This window comes from Saccopteryx leptura, chromosome 4, assembly GCF_036850995.1.
Source record: "Saccopteryx leptura isolate mSacLep1 chromosome 4, mSacLep1_pri_phased_curated, whole genome shotgun sequence".
NCBI lineage: Eukaryota > Metazoa > Chordata > Mammalia > Chiroptera > Emballonuridae > Saccopteryx > Saccopteryx leptura.
In genome coordinates, this window is record NC_089506.1 from 12,446,831 (window position 1) to 12,472,523 (window position 25,693).

General features: G+C 42.2%; 1 protein-coding gene across 1 annotated transcript in view; it reads left to right on the forward strand.

Annotated features, from left to right (window-relative positions):
- Nucleotides 1-25,693, forward strand: part of TRAPPC11 (trafficking protein particle complex subunit 11) — a 43,159-nt gene that overhangs the window by 11,845 nt on the left and 5,621 nt on the right. The window contains exons 7-28 of the mRNA XM_066380143.1: nt 170-243; nt 1,803-1,899; nt 3,551-3,684; nt 4,326-4,473; nt 6,577-6,670; nt 7,380-7,459; nt 7,557-7,635; nt 7,717-7,771; nt 8,108-8,253; nt 8,664-8,725; nt 8,846-8,978; nt 9,627-9,757; nt 13,638-13,793; nt 15,250-15,437; nt 15,555-15,703; nt 15,880-16,001; nt 16,506-16,625; nt 18,386-18,451; nt 18,814-18,970; nt 22,488-22,599; nt 23,714-23,805; nt 24,756-24,889. Coding sequence (XP_066236240.1) covers nt 170-243; nt 1,803-1,899; nt 3,551-3,684; nt 4,326-4,473; nt 6,577-6,670; nt 7,380-7,459; nt 7,557-7,635; nt 7,717-7,771; nt 8,108-8,253; nt 8,664-8,725; nt 8,846-8,978; nt 9,627-9,757; nt 13,638-13,793; nt 15,250-15,437; nt 15,555-15,703; nt 15,880-16,001; nt 16,506-16,625; nt 18,386-18,451; nt 18,814-18,970; nt 22,488-22,599; nt 23,714-23,805; nt 24,756-24,889 — 2,529 coding nt within the window. The remainder of the gene's footprint in view (nt 1-169; nt 244-1,802; nt 1,900-3,550; nt 3,685-4,325; nt 4,474-6,576; nt 6,671-7,379; nt 7,460-7,556; nt 7,636-7,716; nt 7,772-8,107; nt 8,254-8,663; nt 8,726-8,845; nt 8,979-9,626; nt 9,758-13,637; nt 13,794-15,249; nt 15,438-15,554; nt 15,704-15,879; nt 16,002-16,505; nt 16,626-18,385; nt 18,452-18,813; nt 18,971-22,487; nt 22,600-23,713; nt 23,806-24,755; nt 24,890-25,693) is intronic.

The following is a 25,693-nucleotide window of genomic DNA, read 5'->3' on the forward strand; positions in this document are numbered from 1 at the left end:
CTGGTCAGGCTATAGCCTTCTTAACTACACGTATTTGTTGGAATGAGTCTTGAACTTCAATTTTGAATATTTTTCTTATATCCTTATGTCTCTTGTTAATAAAAATTATTCATATTTTCATATTTTTAAGAGAATGTGTGATAGTGATGATTTTAATTTTCTTTTTCAGCTTTTATTTGTTAGACATCAGTTCAAAATAGCTTTCTTCAGTGAGCTCAAACAAGATACCCAGAATGCTCTGAAGTAAGTTTTTAACAGTTGTCAAACTGAAATTTTTCTTTATGTTAACAATAACATATTAATGCCAATTTCTGAATTATATCCAAACTAATTTTAAAATGTTTATGTTGGTGTAGATTTAGATATATAGTTTTTACTGTAGCTTGTCTGGAGATGAATGGAGTCTAGTATTTTTTTAGATTTAAAAACATTCTTTTATTGGAAGTAAATTTTATAGTGTTATAAGGCTTTGTGGTCTACTTTAATTAAATGACATGATCTAAATAAACATAATATTAAATTTTCCCACTTTCTACTCCTTATTTGTCTATTCAGTAAAATGCTTGTGTTGAAACTGATTTCCAAAATTAAGTATACATTAAACATGATCTAAATCAGACTATGAATGTAATGTGTAGAGTGCATTTATTCAACTCAAGTATGGTTTTATTTTAACTATATTTGTTTATAGTGCTTGTCAGAAAGCATCATTTTTCATTCAGAGGCTCTGCTGAGAGCTTTGATGTGTAGGTACGGCTGTCTTGGCGACAGTTAAACATTTTAATCCTTTGCTGCATTTTAGTAAAACATGATCTCTCTCTAGCTGTAGCTCAGTGTTTGAAGACTGGCGGTGGCAGTGTAACAAGGGATAAAAAACAGCAGTGTAGCCTCAAGTTGAGGACAGGCTAAGTGTACAGGAAGAAAAATAGAGAAACAAATAAAAATATGTCTGTCATTCAGAGCAATATTGCAGAAACCTCTTTTTGTGTGTGTTGTTACTGAAGGGCTAAGTACCAAATTGTGTTCTCCAAATCTCAGCAACTTCGGATAATTATAGAACAACTTCAGATAATTACAGCTGGCTTTACTGTATTTCATTTTTAATCTGTGGTAGTAGTTAGAAACCTTCCATTTTCGTTCCGTTCAGAACCAATTTCACCCGGTGAAGTTAGGAGCACCGTTTTCTTTGGAGAAGACTGTTGGGATTTCCTCCTTCATTCATGCTCAGGGAGGCCTGCTCCTGCCCGGCCCCCTTTCTCCCACGATGCTCTCTCCCAGAGCCCAGCCGCGGGACACTTCGCCTCTGCAGCTTGTGCCCAGACCGTTGATGGCCACTGAACTCGAGCACAGACTTGGGTTTAGGAGCCATTGACCTATGCTGTCTTGATAGCACCTTCTTTCCTAATACAGTTCCTGTTTGTTTGCAAAGCTCGTGATGATGCTTTTAAGAAATACTTCCTGTTTAACAACACGAATTTTTAAATGTAACTCTGGACCACTGTCCACTTTATTTTTGTTTTTCAACTTATTTTCTATCAGTTATTGACAGATGTTGATGACAGAACAGTGTGCATATGGTGATCTGGTTCTTAGTGAAAAGTCATTGCATCTTCTTGCACATGATTAACCAATATACCACTTTTCAGGAACCCAGAAATTAACCTGTATATGTTATTGAGCTGTCAGTGCCCAGAAATGCTGACTCAGCGTTGTCGCTGTTATTTTTAATAATTTTATTATTAGGAATCTTTTCTTAAAATGAACTTATACGTAATTAACGACCTTCTTCATGTTCCTCTTAGGAATTATAGGACCGCCTATAACCTTGTCCATGAGTTGAGAGCCCATGAGACTAATATTCTGGAAATTAAGACTATGGCAGGATTTATAAACTACAAGGTAATAGCTTTAATTCCAAATAAACAAAATTTGTCTGTTTCAGAGTATCTTTTTCAAATTTGAAAATTAAAAACAGTTACTTGCTCTGGAAAAGATTTGGTGAATTATGCACCTCTTTTATGTCCTATAGCTCGAGGGCGCCTGGTGCATAGCAGCGGAGTGGACTGCTGGGTTTCGAGCTAATGAGTGTCGGAGTTCTCACTTAGAGCAGTTTTACTTCTGCAGAACTCCTCTGGGGGGAGGGTCTTCTGTTGGGTTTTAAGTGGGAGCAGGAAGGAGTGACAAGAAACTACTTCTATTATTGAAATGTAAAAGGTGCACCGTAGAACCGTGTAAGGCTGCCGCGGTTTAATGGCAGAGCCGTAGGAAAGGTGTCTGTTGACCTTTGTGGACACTTTATACATGCTATTCACACATTTTAGGGTTATACATGGTGGAAATCGATGCCCCCAGAAGGCAAGAGAGGGCTGTTTGTTTTGCTTTTAATCTTGCCACATTCAGTATTCTAAAGATGGCTGGCACTGGGTTGGTCATGTGAGGGCAGATGGATACTTTAATTCATTGTTTTTGTAAATGTAGAAATTGGTCCAGCTTCTATAGAGATAATTTTTGCAATGACTAAAAATTTAAAGTGGATGTCCCTTTGACCTTGCAATTCCATTTCAGGAAATTTATCTGATATGTGTGCTAAAATTGCAGATCACACATATGAGGACATTTATTGCACCTGGTGATAGGAAAAGATTGGAAACCACCCAGAAATAAGTGACCAGTTAACATAAATTATAACTGCAAACAGTGGGTTATTATACAACTATTAAGAATGAGGCAACCTCATTGTTGATATGGAATGAGATTTAAGATACAGTGTTAGGTGAAAAAAGTAAGGCACAAAGCAGCATAGTTAGTGTGATGCTATTTGTGTGAAAATAAGTGTGTATATAAATGACAGACGCATCCTCGCCTGTGCATGGAATGTGTCGTGAAACCTGTTCTGGGAGCTGGTTGCCTGTAGGGGGATTGGATAGATGAGAGGCTTAACTTTTCAAGGACAGTATTTCTTTATACCTAAAAAAATGAAATTAAGACTGGTAATAAATACATGGAAATAACTTTAGGCTTTGTTTCTTCTAATACACATAGATCATTACTGTTTTTAAATAGAATCCCCCACCAGAAGTTGTCAAGAATTTTTGTGATCCTTGTTTGATATGGAGGCTACTGTGCTGTAAATGTGCTGCAGAAAATCTTGACTTTTCTGACAGTCTGAAACTGAAAGTTAGTCTGTTCTTTCTTAGTGACCTGCTGTTGCTATTTCATTTTTCTCCGTCTTTATGTTCTTCAGTGGGTATTTATTTTCATTCTGTTTTTATACTGTTAAAATTCTTTCTCTAAGGTACAGAATAGACTTTGTACAATACTGAATAGTTTTATTTCATTTTTATCATTTTTATTTCACTTATCAAAAGGGCAAAATCTCTGGTTTTAGCACAACCATTCTGATAGAGGATCGCTCCATCGCAGAGAACTTCAGAGAAGGGAGCGTCGTAGTCTTTTTAAAGCTGGTCTCGAAGTTGACACATTTTTAAATGAATACGCCTTTAGATTTTGATTTTCTTTTCTCTTTTGGGGTTGATTTTACATTTTGCAGATTTGTAGGCTGTGCTTTCAGCACAATACCCCATTGGATGCAATTTCTCAGTTCCGAAAACACATCGACTTCTGCAAGAAAAAAATCGGGAGTGCGGAGCTGTCTTTTGAACATGCTGCGTGGATGTCTAAACAGTATGTTGTGAATTGTTCCTTTAGCATATAGTTTTTACAAATACTTGGGATTTGGAGGGTGGAATTAGCATGAACATTGAATCTAAATTGAATAAGATTTTTGTCAGTAAGTAGGTTTTTAATGATCTTTCATAAAAATATGTTTCCAATACCTGTAAATATTGATTCATCCAATTGCTTAATGAAAATCCATTAATTGATGGTACTATCTCTTTCATTCAACATAATAATTGAGTTTCTTCCATGTGTGTCAGGATACTGAGAATATAGCAGTAAATGAAACAAAATTCTTACTGACCTAGAACTTTCTGTTTGAGACTGATGTTTAAAAATGGCTAAAATGAAATTATTCCCAGTAACGTGGATGTATTTGAGTGGTGGGAACTATGCTGACATCTTGTTTGCTAGTATATGTATAAAGGCTTAGAAGAGTTGACTTAGATACAGAATTTATGTTACCTACAGTTAATTAGTGTGTATTAGTATTCACATAAGAAACCTCACTAATTTATAGTTCATCAGTAGCAGTATTTTAATACAGCTTGCTGAGGTTATCGTTCTGGGATGAGTCTTCACAGAAGTAGCTTTTTCTTTCCTCTTGCTTCTGCATTCTTTATTTGATTGGGTTTTTTTCCTTTAAGATTCCAGGCTTTTGGAGATCTGTTTGATGAAGCCATTAAGTTAGGGCTGACGGCCATTCAGACGCAGAACCCTGGCTTCTATTACCAGCAGGCCGCGTACTATGCCCAGGAGCGCAAGCAGCTCGCCAGAGCCCTCTGTCACCATGAGGTCAGTTTCCGGCTCCCGTGGGGCCCGGCACGTAGGAATTTGATTCCTCTTCTCTTGAAAGAAGATAAAACTAATTTATAGGGGTAGTTTTTTCCAATCCTTTGAATATAATCACTTTTTTATTGATATATTCTTAGGAATATAATTATTTTCAGTTTTGGCCGTAGTACTCCATTTTACCTGTAAATTAAGCAGAACATTTTCTTTGAAGAACTAAATTATGATTGTCAATAAGCTAGTGATTCAGACATGAGAAAATGACTTTAAAATAAAAGCCACAGTTGAGTCTGTGTCACACTGGAAGTCCAGCGTCTGTTTCTGTGCTCACGCCTGTAGGAGTTTGGAGGACGCTGCAGGCACGTGCTTTGTTTTGACCCAGCAGAGAGGCTAACTGTGGACTTCTTTCTCTTCCTTCTTTTCTCTTAAGAGTTTTCCTTCTTAAAAACTCTTAATCTGTTTGAGACATAATGTTAATTGCATAGTTTCTTAAACATGACATTTCATTTTGCCTTTCTCTTACGTAATTATATTTAGAGACTAGCTTTCCTATAGCATATTGTAATTTGAACACAGTACTTTCAAACTAGGTTTTATAAGGATATAAGGAAATGGGCATTAACAAATATCATAGGCTGGAATGTAAAATAACATTTCTGTCAGATAGCAATTTGAGGAGCCTCAGAATCATGCTTTTTTTTTTCTTTTCTTTTTTTTTTTTTTTTACAGAGACAGAGAGAGTCAGAGAGAGGGATAGATAGGGACAGACAGACAGGAATGGAGAGAGATGAGAAGCATCAATCATTAGTTTTTCGTTGCGACACTTTAGTTCATTGATTTCTTTCTCATATGTGCCTTGACCGTGGGGCTTCAGCAGACCGAGTAACCCCTTGCTCAAGCCAGTGACCTTGGGTCCAAGCTGGTGAGCTTTGCTCAAACCAGATTAGCCCGCGCTCAAGCTGGCGACCTCAGGGTCTCAAACCTGACAGGTCCTCCGCATTCCAGTCCGACGCTCTATCCACTGTGCCACTGCCTGGTCAAGCGAATCATGCATATTTTTTGACTCAGAATTTCATTTTCAGAAAGCCTAGATAGAGAGATCCTAAGAGATAAGTACTAAGATTATTCATAAAGTCCTGACAGATTTTTTGTTATGTAAAATAGAAATAACAAGATGAACAGCTATGGGGAGTTTTTTAAGTGCAGAACCGGCAGCCTGAAAAATAGTGTTTTAGAATATTTAATGATGTGGTGAAATGTACAGAGTACATATAAGTGAAGGAAGCAGGGTGAAAATTTAGTCCGGTTGATAACAAATAAATGTTTGCATACACAGTCTGGAAGACTCATGTATATATTGCTAACAGTGGCAGTAGGTTTATAGGTGATTTAAATGTCCTTTTTCTTTTGGATGTTTTCTGCAGTTTTTGACAATGTACTTGTATTATATTTTAGTTTCAGAAAAGAAAAGTTATAAAAAAAATAAAGCAGTATAAATCTGTAAATTCTTGGAGCCAAAGGTATCCCTCCTCCACCAATACCAGGACTTAAACACAATGATAAATGAGGAAAATAATGCCTTTCTAAAACTCTTTATAACATTACTAAAAATTTACTTATATGTATAGAATAAACATCAATCATAATTTGTAGCAATTTTTACTGGTAAAAAGAAAATGTGAAGAAATTAGTTCTGTAAGTTCTCACTTAATGTTGATAGATTCTATGACTTCAAGCTAAACGATATATAATGAAACCAGTTTTACCATAATCGAATTGATATAAACAAGAGTTAAGTCCTAGGGACATTTTATCAATATTACAACGAAGGACATTATTCAAGGACTTGCTGTCCAAGAACTCATTTGTCAGAATCAGGTTGATTTATTCAATTTAATTCTTTTGAGGCCACCTGAACATTAAATTTTGGCTTAGTAATTTTTGTGAAAATTTAATTTATGTTAAAATAGTCACAACTTTAATATCTGAATGTGTTTGTTTGGTATTTGTATTTATGAACACTTTTATTCTTTCAAAAATTGAGGGAGAGTTGGTTTGTGTTGGGTTTTAATAAACGCTTATTTAGGGTTGTGTTTTAATTTACAGGCTTCTGTAACGTATCCCAATCCTGATCCCTTAGAAACACAAACAGGCGTTCTTGACTTTTATGGACAGAGGTCATGGCGACAAGGAATACTAAGTAAATAATTTTTCCCTCCTCTTTTTTCTTTCCACCTCAAAAGGCAAATATTGCTATCATAATTTTTCCATGGGCTGCATTAGGCATAACAAATGATGAGGGGAAAATGTATGCTTTTTAAACATTTTTCAAAACATTTTCAGTTTTTTAGTGTTTAGACTGTTTCGTTTGTATCACTACATCTCAGAATAACTTAAAATTAAAGATGTGGGTATGATTAAAATGTTTGTTGTCTTAAATGATACAATTAATAAGCCACTCTGGTCTATTTAAAAATTTTAATTCTATTTGACTTTAATGATTAAAACAGCATTAATTTGTATCACCTTAAAAATAATTTCTCTGCACCGTTTTTGCGTTGTATACCTATTTAATCTGAGCAATTTCTGTGGCAAGTGTTGAGAAATTATTTACTTTAATCTCCAAGAAGTGTATTCTCTGTAGAGAATGATGTTGGTATTATACTTCAGGCGGTTGATTTCAGCTGGGAAAAAAATAGTGAGCTCAGTGGTGTTCTCTTTTAAACAGAGGTCACAGAGAAGTTTCCATGGTGGAAACGCTGTCTCTTACAGTCTTTAAAATTCTAGAATGTTTGAGAATTTTAAATCCATTACATGAAAGGATTCAAGGAGTGTACACAATCAATGTTCATGTGAAGACTTGATGGTAAATAAGCTCTCTAAAATGGGCTGTGTCTTATCTTACACAGGTTTTGACCTTTCTGATCCTGAAAAGGAGAAGGTGGGAATTCTCGCCATTCAGCTGAAGGAGAGGAATGTTGTTCACTCTGTGAGTTTTTTTTCCAGTGTCAGCTATTTTTACAGTATTAAGGGAAAGCATGAGATTGTTTTAATTGGAAGGTTTCACACTTAATCTTTTCGAACAGGAAATAATCATAAGTCTTCTGAGCAATGCGGTTGCGCAGTTTAAGAAGTACAAGTGTCCTAGAATGAAAAGCCATCTAAGTATGTATCCATAACATGCTGCAGTTTCTCCAAGTTTGAATAATTTTAAGTTACGTACACCAAATCTTTTTCCTTTTATAGTGGTTCAAATGGGAGAGGAATATTACTATGCAAAGGATTATACCAAAGCTTTGAAGTGAGTCCCCTTTACTATTTATTGTTACACGTATTCTGGTTACCTTACAGCAAAATTAGAATAGAAGTTTATATTGAAGGATTTGTTATTTCCATGTTTATTTCTACTTCTGTTAAACTCCATGTCAGTGGTATTTTTTTCAAGTACTGTCTACTAGTACAATCATTTTCGAAGTCTTGGGACACCTTACATTTCTGTGAAAATACCTCTTAAACTGTTTCAGAAAGACTTGCTGAGGTTTATGTAAAGTGAGCAGAGCGCTGTCTTTTCTCCGAGAACCCTCAGACCCTCTCTCGGGAGCTGGCTCAGCCTGGCTCCCACCCTGCCGCCCCCCAGGTTGCTGGACTACGTGATGTGTGACTATCGGAGTGAGGCCTGGTGGACGCTGCTCACGTCCATCCTGACGACCGCTCTGAAGTGTTCCTACCTCATGGCCCAGTTGAAAGATTACATTACTTATTCCCTAGAACTCCTTGGGAGAGGTAACTTGATTTATTTTTTTTCAGCAAAATTCTGAATTTTTAGAGTTATTTAGCAAGTTCAAGCTCGTGGGAAGAGTAACTGTCTCAGATATTTGGTAGTACTTTTACCATGTACAAGTTCCTTTGTGAAGTGATGGGGTTCGTACCATTTATGGAACTTAAAATAATTAAGAAAAGCAGAAGTTTTCTGCCGTTTTAAAACATGGAATAAAGTAATTTTTCACAGAGACTTCAAATGCAAGTATATAAAGTGTTGGGGCTAACTTTTAGAAACTGTGCTGTCTGTCAATTTTCTGGAATTGTGTTTAGCAGAGGTGTTTATTCTACAATTTTTTTGTACCTTAAATGGGGTAGTGGACTTACTTGCCTGTCTTACAGTTCCAAATCTTTTCCGTCTTTCTTCATATTAGCTTCCACTCTGAAAGATGACCAGAAATCTCGGATAGAAAAGAATCTCATCAGTGTTCTAATGGTAGGTTGGAGTTCTTCATGTAAAGTAAGTTCTGGGGATACCTATATCCCTAGATCTGCATCTCTGCGTGGGTGCTTTTTAGAAGTAGCTGAACGACTCTTTCACTCTGTGTTGGTGCAGAATGAAAGTCCTGACCCGGAACCTGACTGTGATGCCTTAGCCGTGAAAACTGCTCAGAAGCTGTGGGCCGACCGGGTCTCCCTGGCCGGCAGCAACGTCTTCACAATTGGAGTACAGGACTTCGTGCCATTCGGTGGGCAGCCAGCATCTGCAGTAGCATTTCAGGGAAATCATCCTTGTCGCTACCAAATGAATAGGCGCAGAATAATAATTACAAAAGTCAAAGAAAGACTTCAAAGTATAGTCATTTTATAGGGAAACTGATTTTTTGTTTTACCCCATTGGTGGTCAGAATTTTAAATAGTTTGCCTTACATTTATTTATTTGTAGTTCAGATGTTATTTGAAACGCATTTGAAAAGATTTATTTAAAAAACTTGTGCTTCTCTGACTAGGGCAGGTATATTGAAATAAATCAAAAGTAACGAAATAGTTCTTTTTCCTTCAGAATTCTGTCAGTTGCATTTCAGGAGCAACTATGTTTTTAAAATTAAAGATGGTTTTAGAGCTGTATTTAAATTTGGTTTGTGGTCTGAAACACAAGCTCCATATGTCTGTTGAAGTGTTTCAAGTGCAGGAGCCAGTAGGAATGTCTAGTGTAGTGTGCTCCACCTGCAGGGTGGGGGGTCCAGTGTAGTGTGGTCCTCCTGCAGAGTGGGCGTGGCCCTCCTGCAGAGTGGGCGTGGCCCTCCTGCAGAGTGGGCGTGGCTTCAGGGGCGGTGAAGGGGGGCGGCCAGTGTGCATGCTAGTGTGTGACTCGGCCTTTTTTGTTTTGTTCCCAGTACAATGCAAAGCCAAGTTTCACGCCCCAAGCTTCCACATCGATGTTCCCGTGCAGTTTGATATTTATCTGAGGGCTGATTGTCCACATCCCATTAGGTTTTCTAAACTCTGCGTCAGCTTTAATAATCAGGTAATGCTTCCTTTTGATGTGTCTTCCCCATGTGTGCATCTTGTTCTAGCTTCTGTTAAATTAGATAAAATGAGCTTCGTAAATTTTAGGTGTTAATGATTTTGTAGTACAAATTAAAATTTAATGTGTCTATAGTTCTCAACTTCTGTATCAGTCATTCAAACTTTACATTTTTCCTGTTATTTTTGTTTTCACTCTATGCTTATGAAATCTAAGAACTTTGTCTATGCATTTTTATAATGATATAACTTGAATTTCAAATAAGATATGTCAGAATGAATATAATTTTCAAAATTGTTTGTTTTACAACCTAGCGTGGATGTTAGTTTTTCATCATGGAACTGTTCTAAGTTTGGTGTGAAAGCATTTGAGGCAGGAGAGATGGAAGTGGTGGGTGACTGTGTAAAGGTGTGCTCTCCACTTCCCGTCCCCAGAGCTCTAAGTTTGGTGTGAAAGCATTTGAGGCGGGAGAGATGGAAGTGGTGGGTACCTGTGTAAAGGTGTGCTCTCCACTTCTCGTCCCCAGAGCTCTAAGTTTGGTGTGAAAGCATTTGAGGCGGGAGAGATGGAAGTGGTGGGTGACTGTGTAAAGGTGTGCTCTCCACTTCCCGTCCCCAGAGCTCTAAGTTTGGTGTGAAAGCATTTGAGGCGGGAGAGATGGAAGTGGTGGGTGACTGTGTAAAGGTGTGCTCTCCACTTCCCATCCCCAGAGCTCTAAGTTTGGTGTGAAAGCATTTGAGGCGGGAGAGATGGAAGTGGTGGGTACCTGTGTAAAGGTGTGCTCTCCACTTCCCGTCCCCAGAGCTCTAAGTTTGGTGTGAAAGCATTTGAGGCGGGAGAGATGGAAGTGGCGGGTGACTGTGTAAAGGTGTGCTCTCCACTTCCCGTCCCCAGAGCTCTAAGTTTGGTGTGAGAGTATTTGAGGCGGGAGAGATGGAAGTGGTGGGTACCTGTGTCAATGTGTGCTCTCCACTTCCCGTCCCCAGAGCTCAGCACAATGAACTTCTTGAACAGTCTGGACAGTGTCAGTGCACACATATATAAGCAACTTTTTTCTGCAGAATTGGGATCATTCTGCATTTCCCATATTTGAACACTTTTGTAGTGTGGGATAGTCTAGTTAAGTACTCAATTACATTCCAATTATTTCAGTTATAAGTTCCCTAATAGAGAATTACCTTCTGGCCACCCAGAAAGTACATTGAGCCTTTTAACCAGCAAGCACTTACCGAGAGGTACCACATCCTTAGTGTCATGGTGAACCGGAAGATGTTGAGCAGATGTGAACCCCATTAAAATATAGGCATCTGGGGGCAAATGCCAGGACTGACTGACAGATGGCCTGAGAAGGAGATGAGGACTGGACTGTGGGCTGTGGGCTAGAAATACAGTGATAGTCGGCATGCTAGAGAGAAGGGAGGTAGTTTCGGGCGGGAATATACAATTCAGACAGGTGTGGAGACCGGAGTGGAGAGCATGTCCGGCAGTGAGAAACTGAGCGGGAGCAGGAGTGCCCGCTCTGCTGGTGGCCGGTGGGGACAGGAGCCTTGTGAGAGGAGAGGGCAGGGGTGGGGGCGCTGGTAGGAGAGGGGGCAGTGGTCTGAAGGAACCGGAGGGGTTAAACAGAGATGGGCTAGTGAATAGAAGTCTCGGAAGATTTATTCATTTATTTGTGTTCTGTCTGTCTATCCATTTATTTATTGGACGGTGGTAAAGAGTATTATCTGTTTTAATGAAGTTGGGGTTTTTTTGACTGGTGAGAACTGAGAAATGTTCCTATAATGGAACATTTAGATGCACCTGGGTCTCCTGAAGATTACTGTGTTCATTCAACTTCAAATCACTACCCAAGGATTTCTTCTAATTAGTTTGAGAATTTTAAAGCAAAAGCTTTAAGAAAATTTATTCCAGTAGCAAAATAGAGGGAAAGAAACGTGAAAAGCAGTCAGAGACTGTGGTTATGACCCAGGTCAGAGGCCCCTCCCTGACCTCCTGTGTGAGGATGTGGGTGAGCAGGCTGTGGCCGAGGGAAGGGATGCAGGAGGCAGTTAAGGAAGTCCGAGTTCCTGAGCGTGCCTGGGGGACAGAGAGTGGGGGTAGGGTGAGCCGAGGACAGGACCTTGCTTTTAAAGGCCAGAGCTTTTTATTTCATTTACTTTTTAATTAATTTGTACAGCTTTGTTGAGATAGGACATATAACATTGTATACATTTAAAGTGCACAACATGATGATTTGATAGCATGCATACCGCAGAATGATGACCACAGTCAGGTTAGTGAACACATCTATCAGCTCCCATAATTAACCTTTTGTGATGTGTGGGGAGACACCTGGGATCATTATAATCTCTTAGCAGCTTTCAGTGATAGCACAGTGTTGTTCATTATTGTCGCTGTTCGTTACAGCCGGAACGTACTCTTCTTGTAACTGGTAGTTTGTACTCTGACCAACATCTCTCCCCCACCCATCCCACCCGAGGGAGCTACCATTGTGCCGTTTCTGCGGTTACGATTTCAGACATCAGTAAGATCGTCCAGGGTTGGGACGGCAGCGTTAGTATGGCTGGTCACCGCCCGGGTTGGCAGCTCCCTCTCCCACCTGCCTCTTCCTCACCTTTCGTCCCCTAAAGCCCCACCTGCTCGGGCACCTCCCTGGCGCACATGGCCCGTTGACACAGCCGGGCTCCACAGCCTGTCCCAGTCCTTGTCACAGCTGTGCCGTCACTTGTCTGTGTGGTGACTTGTAAATCCCGCTTTTCCTTACTGGACCGTCAGCCCCACGAGGACAGGTAATCTGTTGGCTCGCCAGGAAACATGGCTCGCTGGCAGTGAGGAGTTAGGGTCAGTGTAGAGGCCCTGCTTCTGCTCTGCTCAGATCCTACTCTTCTAGTTCTTTCCTCCTTTAAACAACGAACATAGGTTGCTTCTATAATTAAATAGCACTGAAAATATTAAACTGAAGCAGTTAGTTTTTAGAGTTATGTTATGTGAAACTCACGTTCGAGTCACAAGGAAAGTAGTAGCAAGTTGTTGGGCCTCCTAGGCCTGGAATACAAACGGGTATCAGAGCGTGAGTGTGAACCATCCCTGTAAGGGTTTCCCGTGGGGAGAATCCGTCCGCTGGAGGGGGGGCCTCCCGGAGGTTCTGCGTGTCCCGCCCACGTGGGGAGTCCGCGGACTTACACCGAGAGGCTTCATTCAGTTCCTCACCCGTGAGAGCAGGCTGCTCGCCAGGGGGCGGCGCTTCATGGGAGGCGCGCTGCGTGGGAAGAGGTGGTGGAATTACCCTCCAGCAGTTGTGCGTGAGCTCTCCAGTAAGGAAACAGGGCAGAACTGGAAGTTTTTACCTGGTAAACCTTAGGTCAGAGGTGCAGAATGGGTAGGCGTGGGGAGACTGCGGAGAGGTGAACATAGACTGAAAAGCGCTGAAAGCCCACTACCGAGGCTTCGGGAACCTCTGAGTTCAGGGGACAAGAAGAAGCAAAAAGGACCGACCTTGAAGGAAGGAAGAACAGGAAGCAGCAGTTGTGGCGGATGAGAAACTAGAGATTCTGTAGGGTCACAGGAGCCACGTCTTTAAGAAGAGGGGATTGACAGCATCCACTGCCACAAAGAGCAGACCTTTCTTCTCTCCCCGGGAAACGGACGTCTGAGTGTTTTTAGACATGAGCTCTGTGTGGTGAATTGCCTCTGTCTTGTGGGGCAGTGAGTGGACAAGGCCCCCACTGCATACAAAACTTCCTTCTGTTAATAACTTCGTAACGCTCCCGTTTTAGTCGAGACAAACTTAACCAGCCCCAGCTCGTTCGGTATCTAGTGTAAGCAAAATGTGTGACAGTTGATGTTTATAAACTGTGGCCCTTGCTTACCTCTTTTTCAGGAATACAACCAGTTCTGTGTCATCCAAGAAGCATCCAAAGCAAGTGAAGTTTTAGAAAATTTGACTCAGGGAAAGATGTGCTTAGTTCCTGGTAAAACAAGGAAGTTTTTATTTAAATTTGTTGCAAAAACTGAAGATGTGGGAAAGAAAATTGAGGTTAGTTATGAAATTTTTTTCTGAGATATTTTAAAGGATCAAAGTGTATGTATATGTCAGGAAAAAATTTAAATAATATAGAAGGTTATTAAATAAAAAATGAAAGCCTGCCGCTTGGACTGTCCGAGGGAGACCGTTCGTGATGGTTTGGGAGGTTTCCTCCCATTGAGAACATGCACTGCATAAGATTCCTTACCTAATAGTGTAGATTAGACATTATTTCCTATTTGTAGATGAGACCAACCTTATTTTTTAATGGTGACATAATTCCTTAAGGTATTAAATAAAATACATGTTATATGGTAAGCAATTATGTTTTATATAATGACAATTCAATCTAAAGATTTATAGCATTTTGATGTTTAAACATTGCTGATTCCATATTATTAAAGAAAGAAGTAAAGATATATATTTTAAAGGATTCATTTAATGTAGATAATTAAAATGCCTTTCAGACATAAATGATGAAAGTAGTGTTTTTATTGAGCATGAATTTGGAGCCAAACTACATGGATTTAAATTGCAAGTCTCTAGTTTACTAGTTTGTGACTCTGGGCAGTTCCTTGACCTCTTGATATCTCAGTTTATTCACCTGTAAAATGGGGGTGATATTTGTACTTATCTCTCCGTGTTTCAGCATTAAATGAGCTAGTTAATGTAAAGTGCTTGGAATAGTCACTAGCATGTAGCAATACTCATTAAGTGCTCGCCCTCTGGGCTTGAATGAGAGTGGTTGCTAATGTGAACTTGGGACCTTTTCTAAGATAGAAATCTAAGGCACTACCAGTATTCCCATAACACTTCCTGTGACTCTGTTGAATTTATTATTAACCAATATCCATAAGTTTTTGCTCATTCATTTTAAAAAGTCTTCATGATTTTAAGTAAATCCCTACTTACATTTTTTTACAAGTTACCTAAGGAAGTCTATCAGAGGTAAAAATCACAATTAGTAATACTATTGTGAGTACATTTGTTAATGGATTTAGTTGAAAAGAACGTTTAGTCAATGAGTGCAGAATTCAACTGCTCGACCCTAGATGTCTTCAGAAAAACCGGGTGGGGTCAGCTCATGAGTATGTTAATGGTTATCAGAGCAGCCGTGCATCTACCTCAGCAGCCGGTTGAGGACCCGTTAGTTACATCAGGTATTATGCCAGCACCAAAATAACAGTCCGTGTCTGAGCTAGAAAGTCAGCTTGCTGTCTCTGTGGAAAGGTAAAGGAGGTGGCTCTTAGCATCCTGTTACTCAGTGTCCGGCTAATGGATGGCTAGGATAAGACTAACTGCAGGTGTCACTCCCTGGGTCTCTATAAGAACTTCGTAGACCAGCTGTCTGCGATGTCATTTGTTGAGAAGGGTTGGCGGCAAACGAGAACCAGCTGTGTCATTTGTTGAGAGGGGTCGGCGGCAAACAAGAACCAGCTGGCGTTTCTGACAGACCTCCTCCTTTTAGATCACCTCTGTGGACCTGGTTCTGGGCCAGGAGACAGGACGGTGCGTGGTTTTAAACTGGCAGGGAGGAGGAGGAGATGCAGCCTCCTCCCAAGAAGCCTTGCAGGCCTCACGTTCTTTCAGAAGACGCCCCAAGCTCCCTGACAGTGAGGTCCACTGGGACAGCGTCGTAATCCAGGCAAGCACGATGTGAGTCAGCCTGGTGTGGCGGGCTGGGGAAGGTCTTCTCGTTTATTTCAAATTCTGCGTTTGAATAATTTGTTTTTTAAAACAATCGGCTACTTAGCTACGGTATTTTTCCCAAAGGATCATTTCCAGAGTGCCAAACATTTCGGTGCACCTGCGACATGACCCTCCTGCCCTGATGAATGAAATGTACTGTTTGGCTGTGACTGTTCAGTCCCACGAAAAGACCCAGATCAGAGACGTGAAGCTCACTGCTGGTTTAAAGCCCGGTAAACATTCCTTTTACATTTGGTCTGTATTAATGCAACATGAAATAAACACCAGTGGTGTCAGCTCTGGATGTTTCTTTAAGCTATGATTATGATATAGTGTTCTTTATGCAGGAGATTGTTGGGATAATGTTTGCATTCTCTGTATTTTAAAACACCAATGTTAATGCTTTTAGGACAGGATGCCAATTTAACTCAGAAAACTCAGGTGACTCTTCATGGAACAGAACTGTGTGATGAGTCCTGCCCGGCTTTACTCACTGACATCCCTGTCGGAGACTTGCACCCAGGGGAACAGGTAAAATTGGTCAACAGTGATTGGAGAGAACATCTATTAGTTTGTAGTTTTAAATATGGAGTGAGTTTTAGAGCTTGTGAATAGCATTTCCTGAGACTAAAACACTGATTTAATGCACACTTTATGTCATGTTACACATTCAAGTGGGTAAGGTGTCTTACGCGGTCTTTATAGAAGGTATCGTAGAACAAATGACCCTAAGATGGAGAACTAGTTGCCTGATAAAATAACTAAATAATACTAAATAACACTGAGTTTGTAACTTAGTGAAATAACATTTCAGTCAAAACTTTTGTTTCCAAACCAAACAGGAAGAAGTTGGAATGATGATAAAAGATGGAGTAGCAATGACCCCTTAGCTGTGACAGGAACAGCCCATAAAAGGTTCAGGAGTTTAGCCAGTCAGTACAGTAAATTATATAAAGTGGGAATATTGTCCTAGAATATATTTCAGATGGGAATCTGTGATCATGATTGAATTAAACTGCTTGTACTTTGTGACAGCTGGAAAAAACAGTGTATGTCCGCTGTGGTACAGTGGGGTCAAGAATGTTCCTCGTGTATGTTTCTTACCTCATCAACACAACTATTGAAGAAAAAGAAATTGTTTGCAAGTGTCACAAGGTATTTTTTTTTTTGTAGCTACTTAAGGAATAAATGTTCCTTTATTACTTGAGCTTACTTGTATTAATAAAATGAGAAGGTTATAGTGATTATCTTTCAAAGTTATTTCACCAAGAAGCACTGTTCTCATGGAATATCTTACAGGTCCTAGTGTCATTTGGGAGACATGTTTGGAAATTTAAATGGAAATGCCTTTCCTTCAGTGACTTAATCTCATTTTTACTGCCACGAGAACCTGCTTTGCGGGCCGTGCAGAAATGCAGTCGGCCAAACCTGAGCTAACCCTTGAGTTGCACTTCCCTTGCAGACATTTTCTGTGGGGAAACACTGAGGCCCCAGGCGTTCAACGCAGGGAGCCACCACACGCTTTCCCACCGCCAGAATAAGAACGCCGTGCCTACCGATGACACTTTTAAAAAGGCAGCTTGCTGATGTTGAAAGAGGAAGTAGGCCCTGGCCGGTTTGCTCACTGATAGAGCATGGGTCTGGTGTGTGGGAATCTCAGGTTTGATTCCCGGTCAGGGCACACAGGAGAAATGACTATCTGCTTTTCCACCCCCCATGCCCTCCCCCTCTTTCTTTGTTCTTCCTCCACCGCTCCCCACCTCTTCTCCTCCCGCAACCATGGCTCGATTGGTTCGAGCAAGTTGGCCCCGGGCACTGAGGATGGCTCCATGGCCTCACCTCAGGCACTAAGATAGCTCAGTTGCAGAGCAATGGAGCAGCAACCCAGATGGGCAGAGCATTGCCTAGTAGGGGGCTTGCCAGATGGATCCCAGTCAGGATCCATGTAGGAGTCTCTCTGCCTCCCTTCCTCTCACTAAAAAAAAATAAATAAAAAAAATTAAAAAATTAAAAAAAAAGGAAATAATTTGAAGCATATAATAATAATGTTTTAGTACATTGTCTCACTTAATGATGACCACCCTGTGAGATTGTGACGCTGACTGAGAGACAATAGAACTTGCCCAAGGCCACATCACTGTGTCCAGGGTCTGCACCGCTGGTGTGTGCCCAGTCCGGGTTAAACTCCAGATCAGTCCGGCATTACAGCCCAAGTGCTTAGCCAGCATGACCTTTTTTAAAGGTTTCTCACCAACAGGGTGGGTTGATTGTTTCCAGAGACCTAATAGACCAGACCCACTGTTTTCTGAATAGACTCCAGAGAAGAGATGTAGCATGTTGGTTAAAGACAGGCTCCAGGGTCAGAATTGGTTCACTTTCTGCTTTTGCCACTTATTAGCTGTGTGACAACTTCATCTTCAAATGGTATTAATAATTGCATCTGTTTCCTCAATAATGAGCATTACGTAATACTTGTGTAGTGATAACACTGTGTCTTATTACATTATTGTCATTGTCATCATTGTTATCGAGTCGAGGTGACAGAAGACCCAGAGTCTATGCTGGCCACCACTAGCTATGGTCAACAGCCAATCGCTTAATATCTTCCTAAATCTCTGGTTCCTCTTCTCTAAAATGTAGCCCTGCCAGCCCCACCCACTTCCTCTGGATCCTGCAGTAAATAACCTGCAGGGAAGCCCTGGGCAGTGTGATAAAAATACAGTGAGTTCATTAATTAGAAAAAAGCAATCTGGTCTCTATGGAGTTTTACAAATATCTATGGGAAAAATCCTAGGTTCTTATTATATAAATTGGGATTATTTATTTAGATTATTTTGTATGCCTTCTGTTTTTAAAACGTTACGTATTGTAAGATTTAGAAAACCATTTTATGTACCTCTTACATTTTCCTGCAGGATGAAACTGTAACAATAGAAACCGTATTTCCATTTGATGTCGCAGTTAAATTTGTTTCTACGAAGGTATGACCCTGTGATGCATATTGGAAATCACGTAGGATACAGAAATTGACAGAAAAAGCCCTGGCCGAGTAGGTCAGCTGTTATCGAGCATTGTCCTGAAATGGAAAGATTGTGTGATCGATCCCTGGTTAGGGCACATACAGGAACAGATCAATATTTCTGTCTTTCTCTCTTCTTTCCTCTCTCTCTGAAATCAATAATAGAAAGAGAGAGAGAGAAAAGAAGGGAGGGAGGGAGGAAGGAAGAGATGGAGGGAGGGAAGGAAGGAAGGAAAGGAAAAGAAAGGAAAGAAAGAAATTAACAGAAAAAATAAAGTGGATTTGTGTAGTTTCTGACAGACCTTCTGTCTTTGTTTGTGACAGTTTGAGCACCTGGAAAGGGTCTATGCCGACATCCCCTTTCTGCTGATGACGGAGCTCCTGAGTGCCTCGCCTTGGGCCCTCACTGTCGTCTCCAGTGAGCTACAGCTTGCTCCTTCCATGACGTCCGTGGATCAGCTGGAGTCCCAGCTGGACAAAGGTGGGAGTGTGGGTCATCCCACATAATCTGCAGTAGACAGTTTTGTGCTTGCATTGTGTGTGTGTGTGTGTGTGTGTGTGTGTGTGTGTGTGTGCGCACACATGTACATGCATGTATGCATGTGGGTAGGTTACCAGAGTCAGAGTTAGCTTTTTGTAAGGGATGGAACTTGAGAATTATGCTCACAAAAGTAAATACATTAGCATTAAGGTGGAATTAGCATCACTTGACCAGGCGGTGGTGCAGTGGATAGAGCGTCGGACTGGGATGCAGAGGACCCAGGTTCGAGACCCCAAGGTCGCCAGCTTGAGCGCAGGCTCATCTGGTTTGAGCAAAGCTCACCAGCTTGGACCCAAGGTCTCTGGCTCAAGCAAGGGGTTACTTGGTCTGCTGAAGGCTCACGGTCAAGGCACATATGAGAAAGCAATCAATGAACAACTAAGGTGTTGCAATGAAAAACTGATGATTGATGCTTCTCATCTCTCTCCATTCCTGTCTGTCCCTATCTATCCCTCTCTCTGTCTCTGTAAAAAAAAAAAAGTGGAATTAGCATCATTTACAGTTTAAGTATACCTTAAAATATCAGATTTTTACTGCTATAAGGAAATAATCTTTTTGAAAAGTGTCCTTGAAAATGAAGTAATACAGCAGGTCCTTGAGTAGTGTTTTTTTTCAGTGTAGTTTCGCTGTCACGCTGACGAGATGCCGTGGGGAGTTCTCGCTGGTCTGTGCCAGCCGGTCCGGCTCTCGTTTCTCTCAGCGCGGCAGCTCCCTCCCCCACGTCGCTCCAGTCCAGCTTCCCTCCATTCTCGCTGCCATCCTCGCTGTTTCCCGCCTGACCGCCTGACCTTTCGAAATAGCTTCTGGCCTCACCGCCTCCCTCCGGTTCTCCCCTTAGTCTACCTTCTGTAATGCGTCCAGAATCTGATCCTCAGAAAACCATTTGGAACTTGTTGTTTCTGCTTTTACAAACCTCCGTGATGTGCCAGAGCTTTCCGAGGAGACCGGGTCGCCTGGGCCTCCACTGGCCTCGTTGCTCCCCTCTGCCCGTCCGCCTGGGCCTCCACTGGCCTCGTTGCTCCCCTCTGCCCGTCCCAGGCTTCAGCCTCCGCACGCAGTTTCCATCCATTGTCCCTTTTCAGCCTGTGGGACTCTTGTCTGCTCTTAGGGAAGCTTGGTCCTCCCGACCCTCCCAAGCAGGGCTGAGCGCTCTCCCCTCTCCTCTCTGTGGCGTCTGGGACACCCGCACCGGAGTTACACTTCCCGTCCCTTCGTCACTGTGCCCTCATCGACAGGCTTCCCTGCCACACGGCCCCCTGCAAGCCGGTGCCAGGACTCCCTCCTCTGGATCGCCAGCCTCAGTCGTTAATCAGCGTTTATCAAATGAATAAAACCTTTTTATTATCTTAAAACTATCGCGAGGGGAAGTCCTAAGTCAGGGTGTGGGCAGGGCTGAGTTCTGCAGGCCAGGGAAAGCCTGCCTTAGCCTGTGCGGCTCTGGGCCACCTGGGTTCCTGGCTCCCGGCCCCCTCCTCCACCCTCCCGCCAGCAGGGCGGCGTCCTCAGCCCTCCCTCTGTGACCTCTGCTTCCGGCCCGCCCTCTGTGACCTCTGCTTCCGGCCCGCCCTCTGTGACCTCTGCTTCCGGCCCGCCCTCTGTGACCTCTGCTTCCGGCCCGCCCTCTGTGACCTCTGCTTCCGGCCCGCCCTCTGTGACTTCTGCTTCCGGCCCGCCCTCTGTGGCCTCTGCTTCGGGCCCTCCCTCTGTGACCTCTGCTTCCGGCCCGCACCCTGTGACCTCTGCTTCCGGCCCGCACCCTGTGACCTCTGCTTCCGGCCCGCCCTCTGTGACCTCTGCTTTCGGGGTCCCAGCTGCTCCTCAGGCTCCTTCTCGCCTCCCCTTTTTTTTCTATAACTCTTGTGATTGTATTGGGCCCATCCCGATAATCCAGGATAATCTCCCTATTTTAAGATCTTCGTCTTCATCACATCTGTGAAGTCCTCTTTGCCATATGAGGTAACATTCGAAGGTTCTGGGAACCAGACGGTGGATATCTTTTGTGGGGGTGGCATTATCCTGTCTGCCACCTCCGAGAACACCAGCACTGATGCACTGTAAAATTCATGTGTGACACATTAAAAGTCACAACTTTCCTAGGTCATAAATTTGACCCTAATGTTAATCGTTAGGAAAGTTAGTGATCATTTTGATGAACTTCTTAGAATTTGGGAGAACTTAGGGGGAATTTAATATGAACGCCCCAGGTTTTGAAACAAGCTGTTCTAAGAGGCTTGAGTTGATGTGAGTTTTACTTGCTGGGCTATGATGTCATTTCCTAGTCCTTAAAAATTACTTAAAAGTAGCCTGACCAGGCGGTGGCGCTGTGGATAGAGCATCAGACTGGGACACGGAAGTCCTAGGTTCAAAACCCCGAGGTCACCAGCTTGAGCATGATCTCATCTGGTTTGAGCAAGGCTCACCAGCTTGAGTGCGGGGTCGCTGGCTTGAGCAAGGGGTCACTCGGTCTGCTGTAGCCCCCTGGTCAAGACACATATGAGAAAGCAATGAATGAACAACTAAGGTGCTGCAGTGAAGAATGGATGCTTCTCATCTGTCTCTGTTCCTGTCTGTCTCTCCCTATCTGTTCATCTCCATCTCTGTCACACACACACACACAAAAACTAAAAGTAGTTAATTCAAGTAAAGATTGACCCAGCTTCTTTCCTTCTCATTTCTGGTGCCTACCCACAGTCATAACCATTCATTTATCACAGCCTTCTTCACTGGAGAACCATAAAAGCAGTTACTTGGTGTTCAGGGACTTTGCTGTTGTTATCAGGTTTTGCTCATAGACCTGCGGAAGTTGGCATTAGGTAGAAGGTGCTGCCAGCTGGCACAGGAAAGTGTGACATTGCAGACTGTGACGAGCAGAAGGGCAGGAGGGGCTTGGTTTAGAGGAGCGTCCGTGGTGATCAGGGGATTCACTCTGAAGTTGGCGAGAGGAGCAGTCCTTGCACCAGAGGCGAGTGCCGCGCTCGGCAGTAAGGAGGCAGCGCATGCCGTGTTTCCATTTCGGAGATACAGCAATGTGCGTTCACCCAGAGAAGTCAAGAGCATTCTGGAATGACATTCTGAGTACTGTGAGGAGTAACTAAAACTACCTGCTTATTCCCTGTTGTGGAATGTTTCCTTTGGAGACATGATATAATTTGGAGAAATAAAAATATTCACCCAAGAGTATTATTTTAACTCCAGACTTCTCCCTTTCATTAGTTCCTATAGGAACGAGTCACAGACATGCAGATGCCTCGCTCATTTTTATAATGGAATCTTGCTAGCTTAGGAAATACACTGGGTAGGGACCTTGTGACCTTGAAGAAGTCTAACATCTCTGAGCCGTAGAGTCCCAGTCTCTGTAAGTGAGGTATAATAAGGTATTCTTTTCTCGTATTACCCGGACGCCAACCCCTGTCGGAGACGCAGGGCGCACAAGGGTTGTAAACGTTCTTGCCTGCAGCTGTCTTACAGACTGGGGAGAGCGCCAGCGAGTGCTTCTGTCTTCGGTGCCCGGCTGTCGGGAACGTTGAAGGTGGAGTGGCCACTGGGCATTATGTGATCTCCTGGAAGAGGTAAACTTACATCAGCACTCTCTTTTCTTCGCTGTCTGTGCTATTCGAATGCCTTTATTATTATTATTATTATTATTTGTCATTGCCGTTTAATAGGCGAGAGCCTCTCTCAGCCCTAGACAGGAGACTAGTCACGTGCTACCACTGACCATTTGTCAGATACACAGAGATAAAGAGGATAATTAAACTTTCATTTGTGTTTAGTCCCGATTTGTGACTTATGTTCTGATGAAAGGTTAGCCAAACTTATTTTGATGGTAGGAACATTAAAAACTTGAAGAGAAACTGCCCTTGCTTGCAGTTAATAGTATTGTCTACATAGCATACCAAAGGGAATCAACAAATTATTAGACTTATAAGAGTTTCAGCAAGGTTGCTGGGTATAACATCAGATCAGTTGGATTTCTATATATTAGAAATAAACCTGTAGGCAATGTACTTTTGAAATCATTTATGTAACAAAATTACTGGATAGGTAGTGATATCTCTAACAGAAGATTTACAGCGCCTTTATGGCGAAGATGATAAAACTTTACGACATTAAAGGAAGACCTAAATAACTGGGAAAGAGTAGTCTTGGGTAGGATTTGGCTAAGATTTAATATTGCCCCTCAACACCGACCCTTCCAAAGGGTGCCTGTGGCAGTTAGAGGGCTGCCCTGTGGTCCCCTAACTGGTGCAGGGAGAGCCTGTGACAGTTTCACATGGTTACTTTATCTCAGTAATGTTGGAACGTCACTACTTTTATTGGTAAAATGTTTTTAGCCCCTCATTTCCCCCTGTGTCCTTGTAGTCTAGGTACAGGTGCACTTGGAAGGGGTTTGGGGCTCCCCCGGGCACTGTCCTCAGTGTGACCAAGTGCTGGTGTCACAGTGGAAATCACTGCGCCACTGCCTGCGTGGAGAGCATGTCTCCCAGACCCGGTGTTGATTGGAACTGTTCAAAACAAAACGGGTCCTGAAAGCTCTTCTTTCACAGCCACTTCAATTAAAGAAGTTTTAGTGGATGGTGTGTATTTCCTTTACACTAGTTGGTGAACGTGCAGGTCTCTGTTTCTGGTTTATTAACTCCTCACATAAAACATCGACGTCAGAGGTGCCCTTTTCCCCCGCAGGACCTCGGCCCGGGGAGACGTCCCTGTCATCAGCACGGCCATCACGCTGCCGCACGTGATCGTGGAAAACGTGCCTCTGCACGTGAACGCAGGTCCCAGCTTTCAGATTTCACTTGATATAAGGAACCTAAGAAGAATCTTTGTTTTAGCTTTTAAGACTTTGAAAACCTTTTTATTATAAAAAAGCCCGACATTTACAAAAGCCCGATCCCCTGCACGCTCCTCCTGCCCCATTGATTTGAAGCAAGTCCAGATATAATTTCATCTCTAAGTATTTCAGTGTGTACCTTTAATATCTGGTTATTTTTCTAAATATAATTAAAATACCATTATCAAGACTTTAAAATAGGCAAAATTGTCTTAATATCATCGAATTCCAGTATTGAGATTCCCCCAGTCGACTCGGAATGTTCCTTAGTTTGTCCTCAGGCCTCTGCGGTGCAGCTGATGTTCTGACATCGGTGGGCAGGCAGACCACCTCTCCCCCGCTCGTGGCCATCGCCGCCTCGGCCTCCTCCACCGCCCAATCCCCCGCCCCATCCTTGATGTTCATCCACAGAGGGGATGGAGCCATTTGTCCTGTAGAGCTTGCTACAGTCTGGATTTTGCTGATTGTATTATTTTGAAGTGTTTCTCTGTCCCTATAAGTTAGTAGTTAGATCTGGAGGTGTGGTCCGATTCAGCTTCCAGTTCTGGGCAAGAATACTCTATTGTTAATGACATGCACGCCCATCAAGTGGCACATCAAGTCTAGCATTCCTTTTGGAACCTTGGTTGATACTTAGGGAAACCATGCATAGAATTTAGAAATTATTCCTAAAATGTAATTCAGCTCTTGATAGCCAGCACTCTTGGTAAGTCAGTCAGATTTGCAAGGAGACTTTGATTCATTTCAGCCTGTTTTATCATAGTCCCGTGGCTGTTGTTAGCAAGAGTGCAGTGCGTTAAGTAAGCCCATGTCTAATAGAATGAGAGTCATTTACAGAAGGACTCATTTGAGCTAGTCTCTTTAACCAGGAGCACGGGTCCTCTTTCTCTGCAGACCTGCCGTCATTTGGACGTGTCCGAGAGTCGCTGCCTGTCAGGTACCACCTACAGAACAAGACCAGTTTAGTTCAAGACGTGGAGATTGCTGTGGAGCCCAGTGATGCCTTCATGTTCTCCGGGCTGAAACAGGTAGAGCTCACGTCTCATTGGGGTGCCATTGTGACACAGAAGTGTGGCCGGGAAATGGAGAGCTATGCAAATGGATCGAGAAGGCTGACTCTCGGTCCCTGTTGTTTTGTTAGTAGTGAAGTTTGTCACTTTTGTAGATTAAGTACAACTTGTGAGAGAGGTGGAGTAAATGGGCAAACCTCTTCACACTGAGATCACCCGTGTATAGGTTCTTCTCCTTATAAAACAAGAGTTCACAAATCCTTGGACTATATAATAGAATTCCCGAAAACCTTAGATTTCCCTTTTATTACTAGTGTGTGTGTGTGTGTGTGTGTGTGTGTGGCTTTTAATTGAAGCTTACATCTCTTCTGAACTATCAGTGAAATTTTTCAGCAGTTTTATAGTCAGTAAATACTTATATTAATGAGAGAATCAGAGGAGCAAACATGTTATAACACCCAGAAGCACGTACCCTGACTAGCCATCTGTGCTGTGCATGTGCTCAGTGCTATGTTTGCTGTTAGATGCAAAATAGAACTGCATATGAAGTATATGTTAAGTTCACCTACATATTTAAACTTACACATTAAGTATAATATTAGCTCTGATATGTTGTACTCCATGCAGTTACTGTTTTGGACACATCATGTACCTCTGTGCACTCATTTGCAGAAGAGTAAGCTTTTCTTGAGTGTCTTGATCTTTTTCACATATTAACTTACAAGTAATTTGATAATGTAAGATACCAAAATCTTAGCAGTCTGCATTCCTTTCTAAAATATTGTTAAAAATTTTCAAACATCTTTTTCTCCCTGAAGTTCT